At 32.5% G+C, this 14,501-nt stretch overlaps 1 protein-coding gene across 1 annotated transcript; it reads right to left on the bottom strand.

Annotated features, from left to right (window-relative positions):
• Positions 1–4,265: 4,265 nt before the first annotated feature.
• On the bottom strand, positions 4,266–10,224 carry LOC118070573 (uncharacterized). Its single transcript, XM_035089264.1, has 4 exons — positions 9,415–10,224; positions 5,175–5,197; positions 4,776–4,861; positions 4,266–4,606 (listed from the first exon to the last, which is right to left on the bottom strand). The coding sequence occupies exons 1-4, from the start codon at positions 10,222–10,224 to the stop codon at positions 4,266–4,268; spliced, it is 1,260 nt and encodes a 419-aa protein (XP_034945155.1).
• Between the last annotated feature and the right edge of the window lie 4,277 nt (positions 10,225–14,501).

Genomic DNA, 14,501 nt, shown 5'->3' with positions numbered 1-14,501 from the left:
CATCTTCTTTTTTGCTTTGCTTTTCCATGCTTTCAGCATTTGCCAATTTTCTTTTTTTACAGAATTTTTCTTTTTTATCACGTGTAAACATGATTTTATATGTTAAATTCGAACTATTCCTTCACAAACTAATTACAACGTTGCCAAATATAAAGTAGAAATCACGTGACTACATTCTTACTTAACTTACACACATAAACATTCTACCCCTTCTTCCAATAATTTCGATTTCCCTCTCTCTTATCCTCGTACATCCTTAAATTTAACCGAGTTTTAACGATTTTTTAACCGTAGAATTGCAGTTTCTACAAACCGCGAGGGTCCTTTTCAGGATTTTGCTTTTCAGTAGGTATTTACGATTCAATGTCGGAGGAGTTCAACTTTTTAAATAATGCTGAATTCTTTTGCGGCATTTGGAGATAAGGAAGAACATTTCAAGTCGGATTATCTTATTGAATCGATCAATTTTTAATTCAAATTTCTACTTTCATTTCTTATAGAAACTCCCTACAGTAATAGGTCTGATTTTGCGAATCCCGAATTATGACATATATCCACGTTTTGAAATCCCCAGAGTCGAATGAGACCGTTTTTCGGTAGACATCTGTGAGTGTATGTACGTATGTACGAAAACAAAAAATGATATCGACGTGGAATCAACTGCATTCGACACGTAATTGCGCAACTTAGAACTGATTAGGTTTTCAGCAAAGTCGGTCTAGTAGTTTCTTATGCAGAATCAAAAAACTGGAAAAGATGGTGAACTACTTGAATTTTGAAATTTGTAAAAGTAGATCAGCAGGGCCGGTTCTGGATCACTCTGCAATACCGGCCAAGTCAAAAAAGCGGGTTCTGATCCGCACTAATTACCGACCGCGATGACTTTGACGATAAGTTACCGACTTACCAATTGTGAGAAGTTATCGACAGTGATAATATCGATTTTCACCGTCCTCGATAAGTTATCTTTAGCGATAATACCGATTGCGATACCTTTTTGGCGATAAATTATCGGCAGCGATTGATTGTGATTTTTTTTTACCGTCCTTGATAAATTATCTTTAATGACAATACCGATTTTTTTTTTTTTACCAACCGCGATTAAAATTTCACTATTAGCAAAAATAACTGATTTTCAAAGTTTTGTCAATGTATTAATATTCTCTCAAATTTGCGCTACCGACTATCGGGTTTTTCTTGAAATAAATGAATGAAAATAGTAATCTTTTTTGTGTTCACAATTTATTTATAGCAAAAAAAAATTGATTAATACATGAATAATATAATCATAATTATATAATATATATATTTTTTTCACAATATATTATGTTAGTTTTCTCATTTGCGCACTTAAAGGTTTATACTCTATTATTCGATCATGTAAGATCAAACAATAGGCTGATGTGTTAGCAGGAAAAGCTTTTGATGAATTAAATTCCAGTCGAACATCAACTGGTCCTGATTTTAAGGATTCATTTTGTTGAGAACAATCAATTACAACGAGTGGTGCTATATCTATAAATTTTTTTTTCGTGAGTAGAGGTTCTGCTTCTTTATCATAACATGATGTTGGAAATCTCTATACATATCATACAATAAGGCAAATCGATTGTGACTTATGTCAAGATTCATGTTGCCATATGGATAGCATTGTGAATTGAGGAAAAGTTTTACATCCCTTAAATCACAATGATCGAAATGACTTGCATCTTTTGTAGCATCATTTTTGCGTGCAGTTTGAAATCCTAATATAACATAGCGGGGCTTTTCCAATTGAGTTGACGTTTTTACGACCCATACGTGTTTGGTTGTGTTCGGCAGTATTGGATATTCATATAATTCCCATGATCTGAAACTCACTGAAATCGGTGGGTCTTTTGCAATGTAACTTGACAATTCTACTTTTTTTATGTCTGCAACAATAACATAAGGAATGATCCATTCAATTTTTATGAGCGTGATCGTCTCTTCAGGTTCCGCTGTAGCTTGTACAATTGCATTAAGATCGGTATTTAAACGAGTAAGTATTAATTCATGTTTGGCATTGACAATTATGCGACGATAATCTTCAGCAAATCCCAATAGCATATGTAACGGTATCGAAACATCAAAGTACCCATTATCATTAAAAAATCTTTCATTATCAGTTACCCAACCTGCATTATCTAAATAATTTTTTTGATCTGGATGAAGAGATAGATATCCCTTCATGAGACTTGTAAGACCAACATTTTTATTTCGATCAATCTCAACACCATTCAATTCATATCGTATTTCTTCAAATAAATAGCATACGGCCATATGAACGAATCTTGATGTTGCTGCTACTGCATTTCCGTTAGATTTTGTAAATTTTCCCATAATATGAAGGGAACTTTTGCTTGGCAACAGACATAAATCTTGATGTTAAACTGAGATATGTATCTCATCATTATTATTATATGTTGTAGATGCATATGGTTGATGAGCATGCACCTCAATGTGTGCAATAGACTCATCAAATATGACACCTTTGCTTATTGCTAATTTTTCTTCATCCATGGTAAAAGACATGCAAGACAACACACTTTCACTTTAACTTTGTTGCACTTTTGCGTATTTTTAGTCCCAGACTTTGTAGGAATAATCGATTTTGATAAGTTAATCGTTTGAATTTTCTTCGATGACTGATGAGATTCAGGCATGATATGTTAGTTTTATAGCTTCTTCCTACTATTGGTTTATAAACAATCCCCATTACGTGACTGATTTCGAATGTAAACGTATTGTTACAGTTTCACCACGTAAATTAACCAATTAACCGTCTTGATCAACAATGCGCAGTTGTAAATTATGTATTGTCTGTACGGTGATTGGAAGATAAATGACGTTTGATGGAACTTCAATGATCTTATATCCTGGTGGAACTGATGGGAAAAAATTCGTGAATCGTATGTACCAACTGATTATTCATGTATGCTCCTGTAGTAATATTACATTCAATCCTTAATGCATTAATTTTCAAGATAGAAACTGGTAAATCTGATGTGTGAGTCAATTTTGGAAACATAACTCGTGGACTAAAGCCCAACAAACTACCAATAGAATCATGCGGTTTGAAATTTATTGTTGCATTTTCACTGTAAACTTCACTGTGTAGTTCATTATTATTAGGCTTAATAGAAATTGATAATTGAGTATCAGCTTTCTTCAAATAATTTTCAATGTCTTCAATTTCATAGCTTCCTGTGGGTATTTTAATACTTTTATCTTCACCATTGAGTGTATAATAAAATTTATTATTGCCGTTATCAATATTTGAAATGGAATTGAAGGTTAACAATTCCACAAGTCCTAGGGTATATTTTTTAGATGATGATAATTCAATTGGCGGAAAATAAAACGCTTCTAGAATGGACGTTTGTCCAGACAATGTTAACGTGAGAGAATCATCAAGACTGATGCTTATTGGAAAGTGCATATTACTTTTATACTTTTCTACGTAAAAATTTTAAACACAAGTGTCCGCAATTATCTGTACTGTAATCTTGATGTTTTTCATGATTGTACAGTATTTTATCAACATTAAGATATTTCATAAGCTCATGTGGTGGCTGCAAATTGCCAAAACTGTCATAATATATAACTTTATTACCACGTTTTTTATATGCCACCCAATGAGTTCCAGGTCCAGTTTTATCATCGAGATTAATAATTGCTGATTTATTTTTCCACGGTGAAGATTTTGGAAGATCATTTCGCATAAAAACACCATGAAAAAAGGGTATTTTCATGATTTTTGCATATTCTTGAAGTTCAATATCAGCCAGTGCACGATGGGGTAAATTGAAAAGATTTTTTTTTGCCGGTCACAAATACAATCCTAATCCTCTCTTGTGCGGTTTTAGACGTAGACTTTTACCCAAAGCTATTGCTTCCATTTTTTCGTTATGTCGTTTAGCTTCTTCTAATTGACGATTGTTTCTAGCATCATTAATTGCTTTTGCAATGCCAGCAGCGTCACCTGCTACAGCACCAACTGCACTTAAGCCTGCAAATAGAGGTATAAGAGGTAAAATACCTCCCACTTCTTGCGGCATTGGTATAATACGTGGAACTTTGATTTTTTTCTTTCCACCAGCATCGCGAACAGTCTTTCGTGCAGCAACTAATACAAATTTAATAGGATCTGAGCTAGAATTTAACATAAGCTCTGCTGAATTAACAACTTTTTGCAAATGTTAAACTTCCGTGTCCTTTTTGTTTTTCTCTTTCAAACCCATTCCTCATTTCGATTTAACTTTCATGACGTTGGAAATTCCTAAAGGAGCAATTCGTTCAGCAATATCTACGTCTCTCGCGAAAACACGTTTCAAAGATTTTTCAGCAAGTATTTTATCAGCTGCGTTTCTAGCTTCAATGTTATCTCGATTTTGCAAATATGCAATGTCGTGTTCTTTACAAGCAGCATCCAATGGATTGATTCCTGGATCTTCACATGCTAATCTCTCCTTTAATTTAGTTCCCGGACCACAATAATGATATCCGGGTATATGAAGTTCGAATGGCAATTTGTTTATAAGTGTGTTAACAATACCAGCACCTCGTTTTTTGATACGTCTTTGCACTATTATTGTTCAAAAACGACTAACTCGACACCTATGAAGGATGTAAATTTATAGCTAAAATGTCATTCTAGGTCAAGATGAAGTTCAATCAACAAGACATTGAGTTGCCTGTAATTATCTTTGACCTATTACGAGACACAAATATCAAACGTCACGGACAACTTTTACCAAATAGTGTCCGTGGTGTTATTTGTGGTCCATCAAATTGTGGAAAGACAAATACTCTTTTAGCACTTATTGTACATCCAAATGGCCTACGATTTGAAAATATTTATTTGTATTCAAAATCATTTAACCAACCTAAATATCAGTTTTTAAAAAAAATAATTGAACCAATTGAAGGTATTAAATTTTATGCTTTTAATAAGCATGAGGAAGTGGTAAAATCGGATGAAGCAAAACCCAACTCAATTATGATTTTCGATGACGTAGCATGCGAAAAACAAGATAATCTGCGAACCTATTTTTGTATGGGACGACATAAAGATATTGACTGCTTCTATCTTTGTCAAAGTTATGCACGAATTCCTGAACATTTGGTGCGTGACAATACAAACTTTCTTGTACTTTTCAGGCAAGATGACATAAATCTAAAACACATTTACGATGATCATGAAAATACTGACATGACTTATTCTTATTTTCGAGATATATGTTCAATGTGCTGTGTTCTGACTTCGAGTCGGCCGGACGAGCAAACTAAAATCTAGTGGACTGTAATAAATGAGAGCAGAATAACGAAACAGGTTGGATGCTAGAAGGTTCCTTAAAAATAGTTCCTTAACACCAAATTGTATGGATTTTATAGATTTTATTAACAACTAACACTTAACTTAAACAATAGAAATTAATAATCACTAAGTTTATGTGAGTTGACTGTACATTAATTGTTCATACACTTTTGAACTGTCTGATAGTTGTTTTTTCACCAAAAAAAGTCTCAAACAGTGAATAGCAACAGGCACACTATACACCTGAGTTGTTCGAGTGTGTGATGTATGTGTGACTGTCCGTGAGGCACTATGGCGTCGACGCCAGTTCAGCTTCGCGCCCAAAGACACTACAACTGACTATACTGGACCACTGGCACTGATGAGAGTAATGATGATGATTCACTTTTGTTCGTGAAAGTTGTCTGAGTCTACTTGACTGTATTTGGTACTACCAAAGGTGAGCTGACTGCACAAAACCGCGATTTGACTGCGAACAATTATACAGAGATGACCGCGTGATTTGCCTGGAGCTAACTGACTCCACAAGTGCTCGACCGCGTGCTTGTTGGCGTCACTAGGGCCGTAGAGTTGCCTTCTGGGCCATGAGGGAAATACTTCCCGATGATTGGTCCAGTGAGTTGACTGACGCGCCGGTAGACAAGTCCGGCATTAACAATTTTCAAATATTCTGAGACTTGCTGACTTGGGGCCCTCCAAGTCAGAACATGCTGGAATAATGATAAATATGGCTTCTTGGTAATTGATAAAGACAGTGATCTTAATAATGGTCGATATAGAAGAGGATTTGATTGCTTCATAAGTATAAATTCACTGTGAATATATTAAATTGTACATTATGTATGTGATTGTCAAAGTATCAACATGGAAAAAAAATATTGCATCAAATAGCGAAAGCTAATGATGCAATACGCCAAAAGCATAAGTTGATTAAACTTAGAAGAGATATGACTCAACAAACCATGAGTGAAATATTTAAACCTATGGTGACTCCTCTTAAATAATTAGCTGATAAAACACTTATTAAAGAGGAACCTCAAGAAAAAAAAATAAAAAAAGAAGAACCTAAAGAAGAAGTTAAAAGCAAACAAGAAAGCCTTACACCTGATTATGAAATAACTGATGATGATTCTTATACAACAGCAACAATTACCCATCAAAGTACTCCTATTAAAGACATACCTGTAGTAAGGAATTTGAAGATGTTCGATTCTAAGCTCTTGTCCGAAGAATTAGATACAAAGTATGGCATACGAAAGTTAAAAGGTAATCGACTGATGATGGGTGATTCTGAAGTCAGGTTCGACAATAATTTTATTTATATTGGTGATAAAAAATACAATACTACTTCTGGTCTATTGGAATTATTATTTATGAATTCACCTGATCAATCAAAAATAACAAAACAAGATGAAAACACTTATGGCAGAATTATCAGTATGATAAACGCCTATCGAAAGCATTATCTTCCTGACAGAAGTATCAGAGTAGATAAGAATTTAAAAAAATTCACCGACATAATCAGTAAATATATACCAAAAAGTGGAGAAAGTTTACCACAATATATGATTAAACATAAACAAAATCATCCTACCGATTATATTTATTGGGATGATCTCAATGAACTTGTAGATCGACTTCGTTTACTTATTGCATCTCAAACTGCTGGAAATTTCAGTCATACTAACGAAATTTTATCAATTTTAGAGGAATTGCGTGAAGCTGAAATCATTTATTAATCTGATGTATTCTACACAGCTACTCATTCTTTTAAGAACTTTTGAAGTGAGAGGTTTAAAAATGAGTGTTGACGTTTTTGGACGACAATTAGCGAAAGATATTGTAAAAGTGCTGTTCGTGGGCCTCCTGGTGAAGGATTCAAATTAACTGTGGATCAACAGTTTGACATGGATAATAAGAGATTGTGTAATCTCGCTGAACCAGTAGATTTGAATAATGCAACATCATTAGGAATAATTGAAAAAAAGATTACAATTTTAAAAAAATTTATTGAAATAGAATTACGTCTGTTACGCGAAACTGTAGCAAATTTAAGAAGAATTGTTGAAGAAAATAGAGAAAGAATCAAAATTATTAATATTCAAGTAGAGCAACATATTGAATCATCACAAGAACATCGTAAACGTCTGAAAGAAGAATTGGATGAAACAATTGAACTGCATGAGTCAGATCGATTACGTTTACTGAAAAAAGCAAATCGTAAACAAGCTGAAAGTATTAAACAATTGGAAGAAAATATTCGGAAATATCTTGATCAGCAACATCATGAACAAGGAGAAAAGAATAATAACTGAATGATCCAGTTGGTAGGTACTCACTCATTGCTGCTCCATACAAATTATTTACATCAAAATACATGAGATATGATATATTTCATTGGGGTTATAATCATTACACATATACGGGTTATTAGCTTTTGCATATCAATTTGAACACTGTGCCACTCCTCCTCTAATACCTTTTTCTATGAAATTAAGCATTTCCACATTGTCCAAGAGTTCGAGTTCAATTTCTGTATATTTCAACATAGCATCAAAAGCTAATCCAGGTGCAGTGTAGTAATGTAACGGATCAAGCTCATAAATAGAGATACAACTTTGTCTAAAATTTTGAAAAATGTCTGCTAACAGAAGAACGTCTGTTTTTAAATATAAATCTGAATATTCACCGAGGGTGTTTAGTTGAAATTGATCCCAAACGTGGCGTGCATATTCGTAATCGGCATCGGAATTGGCCGAATCGTTGAGTTTCGAATAGAATTTTGTTTTGTCAGGTAGTTGTTGTTCGTCAAGTTTTTCCCAACTGTCAATACATTCATATGGGAAAACACCTTTACGAGTTACTAACTGAAATTTATCTAGCTCGGGATAGAAACTTTTGGTAATTGATTTTGCGTTATTATCCAAAAATGATGCAAGTTTCTCAATACTATTGCTCATGAATCGGAAAGAATCAATAAATCGTAATTTAACAAATATTTCTTTTTTTCTTTTTTCGTGGGAAATTTTCTGATCAACTGTTTTTGTAAATGCTATGTATTTTTCTTTATTGACAGGTAATAATTCCATATAACCTTTAAATGATGCAGCTAATGATTTAATAAAAAAATGTGAGTTATATCCTGAGAGGTTATGAAAAATGACTGGAATTATGCATGAATTTTGATAGTTTAAATTACAATTAACATGAGCAGCGCCTCGATAATTGCCTGTAAAGTGACAGTGATCATGTACTTTCGTTTCATCATGAAAAAAGATTTATTACAAATGTGACAGATTTTTGCATTACGAAAATCGTTTAACTGTTGGGATGTTAATAGTTTCATTGGTACTACGTTTTCTAGGTAAATTTAACAGTTTCAGCTATTTTTTTAACTCAGTCATGAACCAGTTTATACAATTAACGTCACGTTTAAGATTAAATCGTCATTTTGAACTGTCATATGTACAGTGCTTATAATAGGCTACACTACATGGAATATGCTTTTGATCACCTTCATTATCAGGTTCAAGAATACTCTCAAGATCGGCATAGATAGCAAATAGCACAGGCTCTTTAAAATGAAAATTTTCAAATTTTATTTTAACACCTTTTTCCGGAAGTGAAATTCGCGTATCGTTCATATTGATACAATCATTTTGATGATTTTTATATGATTTTTCTATCTTAAAGTGATTTAAACATCTATCACATAAGAATAGTTTGTGTGCATTTTTAGAAATTCGATTTCCCACTAATCTTGAAAGATCCTTTATCAGACAAAAATGAAAAACTGGATTAATATTATTTTCATCACCTACTTCTACTCTACTTTGTACCATTAACAGGTGAATACATGGCTCATCTACTTTATGATATTTACTTAAATATAACGGAATAATTTCACAACTATTATCTAAACCATACGTACAGTCATCTAAACCATACACATTTATTGCTGAATCGTTGCGTTTTTCAAATTTTGGAACATCATGCAAGGTTGTGGGACAGTTGATACCCTCACATTTTAACACACTTTTGTAATCAGGATATGAATTTGTTTTTGTTGAATTTACAAAAACAAGATAAAGAGCTGCAGTAACAGCCCAAAAGAAACAACATTGATCGTTGTTTTTAATATTTAGTACTGCTTTTTTTTGTTGGATAAATTTTGGTAGAGGTATAAATGTAGATTGTCCAGCTAATAGAGGTTGATAACGATTAATATTGACTTGCAGATATTCAATTTCTCCAAGTGACCAACCAGAATCTTGTTCTTGAAAATCCTCGACTTTTGTTAGTAGTTTGTCAACAACATTTTCCAGAAAATGTTTTTTTATGTCTGTTGACGGCAAAATTGCTTCGTTTTTAACATTAAAGTACTTAATTTCTACAACTGTTTCATCATTTGTTTGATTACTGAATTTACAAGCAAGGACAAAGTTCACTTTTAAATTTTCCTCACTTGTTACTATATCTGTCAACTTTTCGGTAATCAGCTTTTTAGCATCCAATAAGAAGTCTCGTAAATTTAAATGTTGCAAGTTAATGACAACACCAGTGCGAATTCGATTTTGGAAAATATTTTCTAAATCTTTCCATCGAATCAATTGTTCTGTTGACTGAAGGCTTCCTCCAACGATTGAATGATTTATAAACTTTTCATGTAATGTTGCGAGTGCTGCAATTATCGATTGAATTCGTTGTTTTACACCAACCGATAAACCACTCGATTGCAAATGTCTGTTTAATGTAGTAATATTGTCACTACTAATTCGCACCCATTTATCAATGATTTCACTAGATTCATGATTCAAAGATGGTAGAAGAGTATAAGCCTCCTCCATCATTTTTATTGAATCAGAATAATAGTTTAATGCACTCATTTCTTTCGACTATACTAGACAAACTTCAGAATTACAATGATGAGAAAGCGTGTTTGGAAAGATTTATATAGGATTTTGGATGACCTTGTAATGTGGTGCCATAATCCGAAAAAATTTCTTGAAAGTTCGAGAATATCACTCACCAAATTTAACCGTCATTAAATAACGATTCTCTTAAAATGTAGAGAGGGGAAATATTTAAATCAAAAGAAAAATAATTTCAAATTATTTTTTTTTTTATTTATTGTATTCATTATTTTTGTAACATGAAAATTTTTTTAGATTACATTGATTATCGTAAGATTTACATTTCATCAATTGTATCCATTATATTTTTTTGTTTGACATGTAATATTTTAGATTACATTTCATCATCAACTATGAATTCAAAAGTATTGTTAGCTCCACCATGGTACAACAATGATAATCTGTTGTCAGCGGCCAACTCAACCAATTTTTCAAATTCTTTATGATTTTCCAAAATTTTCACCGTTCTTGGAGGTAAAAATATTATGTCGCTATTTTTAACTGTTGCCACAACTTTTGTTCCATACACAGTTTCAAGTTCTTTCAAACCAGTAATTTTATACGTTTTAGACGGTTTTAATGTATCCATCTTTTTGGTTGGTAAGTACGTCTCACACTTGGCAATTTTATTTACCCTTGATAGATCCATTTTTACCGTTTGAATTATGTATAACAATGTATTTCTCACAGTTTCAATTGATCAGTGATTTTAAACATGAGTTGCATGGGTATAAATACAATTCATCCCCTCCAAAACAATGATTCCAGAATGTTTCAATTTTTGATGCAATCATATAAAAAAACGTTTGCATCATGTTCTATCACCATCCCCCGCTGAAAATTTCCAGAACATGTCAAGGTTATAAATCAGCCCTGAGATCATGTGAATTTTTTGCTTGATTTTCCAAGAAAAAATCGAATGTATGATGTTTCATCATCATTTTCGTTAAACGTTTCAGACTATCGAAAATTACATGTAATAAAAAAAAATACAATTTTATAGACAATCGTTGTAGTGATCAAACAATAAAATTAGATGTTATAATTTTAAAGTGGGGATAAACATATAAATAGATGATTTACCAAAAAACTTTTTAGTTGGGTTTTACATTTTGGCATGTATACAAATTTTTGAGCGCATCATGGAAATGATATTGGATGTTCAAGGTTTTAAGCAGCCAAATAATCAGTTTTTGGTGAAAGAATTGGCGACTATTACAATCCAAGATAATAGTGATTGTATGGAAGACATTTCAGTGATAATTTTTAAACCGCCATATCACTGGGAATATTTACCTGAAAAATATGAATGCATAAATTCGGGGTTGATACGTAATTATCATGGCATTCCATGGAAATCTGGAACAATACCATATGATGAACTTCCACACATTCTTCGTGTACTTGTTAAAGATCGAGACCGTATTTACGTGAAAGGAGATTAAACAAAATGGTTAGAAAGTTTAATTGACAACTCAAAAGTTGTAATTAATTTGGATGAGCTTGGATGTCCTTCGCTACATGTTCTGGATATGAATCATCTAAGAGATTGTGGGGTGCATAATGGAGAAAATAAAAAATGTGCAGAAAAGAATGTAAAAATTCTAAAAGCATGGTATATGGTGAATTTTCATGAAAAAACCCCATTTGAGAAGTCATTCAAATTGTATTGTTTATTAAAAAATATAACAAAAATGTCAAGTGAAGATATTGCTTGTCTTCCAAAGTATTTTTTCTTGAAGATTGTTCCAGAATACATCGACGATATTTGGGATAAATTACCGGAACATTTACAACTCGATAGAGATATCTTATTGCATCGTAAATGTTACAAACATTACATGTCATTAGATCATACAAGAACATTGAGAATTAATTGTAATGATTGTAAAAAAGAAAAATTCATTTATTCAAATACATAAAATAAAAATTGTTGTGGGTCCAAGAGTAACAAGATAGAAAAATATTCAAAGACAAGTTCTTTATTGTAAATTCGAAAATTCTATCGTCAGCTTTCTTACAATGTTCAGAAAATAAGTGTAAGGTTTAGGAAAAATGCATCCTTTATATACTGTGGTGGTCAGGAAAATGCATAGAGAGGGGGTTAAGGAGCTGGACTGCAAGGGTTTGTTTTCGGATGTGGCAGGTAGAATTTCTGTTGCTATCTGAGGATATGTATATATATATAAGTAAACGTAGGTGAGTTATCCTACACCTCCCAATTTTAGTTTGAAAATTATCTTTTTCAATACTCTCGATAAAATTTTTAGAATGACAGCTTGACGTATAAATATTGTTTACAATTATCTTTTAAAATTAATGATTAACATAGGATTTTTACGATTATATAAATTGATTCTTAAATTATCTTATACATCTTATACATTAATTATTATGAATATTCTAAGTTCTAAGGTTAATTCATCTAAAATAACTGTAATATTAATTGAATAAGGGAAAACATTTAAAAATGTGATTACAATATTTTGGATATGTGGTCATATTGGGGCCGTGCTTCTTCTGCCTCTGAGATGTTGATTGGGTTGTTGCACTATTGGTGTCTCTGCTACAGTTCCTTCTGGTTCTTCAGGGACCTCTGGCAGAATTGAATTTGGATTTCTTCTATGAACTCTATCATAGACGACTATTTCTCGCCCACTGTTACGGTATTCTCTTCTTAGATTGGAATCAAAGTTGCAGTTAATGAAGTTTTTGATCATAGGTGGTAATATTTCGCCATCGTGAGGGCTCCGTGTGAAACAACATAGTCTTTTCAGAAGGTTGAGACATCCGCACTATTTACAGGAGTTATATAGGATGATCAGGAAGACTATGGCACTTATATCAATTATAGCGATAGTGAACCAGTTAGAGTGTGATACCGTGAACGGTTCAGATAATCTTTTTGTAATGATTTGGTCAAATTCGTCTAATTTTTTGTTAGCGAATCTCAGTTCATTTAGATCTATATTGGTGAGTTTTATTGTTTTTAGTTTATCTGAGATTAAGTCATTATTGGTTGGCATTGTTATACAGCAGTCATCCTCGGTAATTATAGGTGAGGGTACGAAGTAAGTAATGTTTTCTTCTCCAAAGCCTGATGGTTCCAGGATGTATGTGTTGGTGTAAAGGTGAAACTAGGTTTGATATAGGAAAATATGGAAGAGTTGTGATGTTGAATGGGAAGAGGTATCAACTAATATAGCTCGAATTTGTTATTATTTACCAAAGGTAGTTTTAAAGCGAATATGATATTATTATCATGAAAGATCAAGTCGACACGTAATAGATGATATAGCATGAGAATGTTTTCATTTGTGACTTCATATAAAAAGCTATTGTCACCTTTATATTTAGATAATTCTTCTAATAGAATTTTTGGAGTAATTAATAATGGAGTTATTATGTTATGTTTGCCTAAGTTTAAAGCTTCTATTGTTTCTGTATATTCGTTATTTGCTCTGTTGGCAAGTTAGAGAGTATGTTTATGTGATCGTTAATAAGGCTTTCAAACATGAGTTGCTTCAAATAATCAGTGGTATGTTCAATAAAATCTTCTAAAAGGTTCATATTTTTATTTGATAACTTTTCTTGACTATGTAAGGAATTTAGAGAATTGTTAAAATTTTTTATTGTACTTGAAATGATTTGTACTTGGGATTTGAGTAACGTTTGCGTCTGAGTGTTATCTTTTATCAGAATTTTTATGCTATCTAAATAGAATTTAGCGTCATCAGCATCAGGTGTGCCAAATAACCAATTAAGTGCATATGAGACACCGTTCATTAGTCCTCGACGACTTCTGAAAGCTGATTTTTCATTAATCAATTGCTGGAGAATTTCATGTTTTTTATTTATGTTATTTATATCGTTCTCGATTTGATTTAAAGTGCTGTTGCAATGGTTGGTAAGGTATAATTGTTTTGTTGGTTCTTTTAGAATTTTTACGCAAAGACTTTGAGATTTGGTGAAGTAATGGAGTACAGCAGTTCTGAGGTTGTTAAGATGGGTTATGTTAGTATGGGTTAGAAGTGTTAATTTAGAGTTGGAAATGTATGTTGTGCCTTTTTTATCGTAAAACAGGGCATTTGAATGGGTTAGGAGATTATTTTGATAATGTTGACCTTTTATGAGAGTTAGGAAAGGGAGTAGGAGCAGAATTGTCAGATGTATGTTGGTCATCTGTAAAATAAGGTTTAATTGAGTTAGTGTGGTATCTTACTATCTTCTTTCCTATTTGGATATCAACT

The sequence above is a fragment of the Chelonus insularis genome, unplaced genomic scaffold (genome assembly GCF_013357705.1).
Source record: "Chelonus insularis isolate UGA/USDA-ARS -01 unplaced genomic scaffold, ASM1335770v1 contig_64_pilon, whole genome shotgun sequence".
NCBI classification, from domain to species: Eukaryota; Metazoa; Arthropoda; class Insecta; order Hymenoptera; family Braconidae; genus Chelonus; species Chelonus insularis.
The sequence above is the reverse complement of the archived record's forward strand: the minus strand, read 5'-3'. Positions and strand labels throughout refer to the sequence as shown.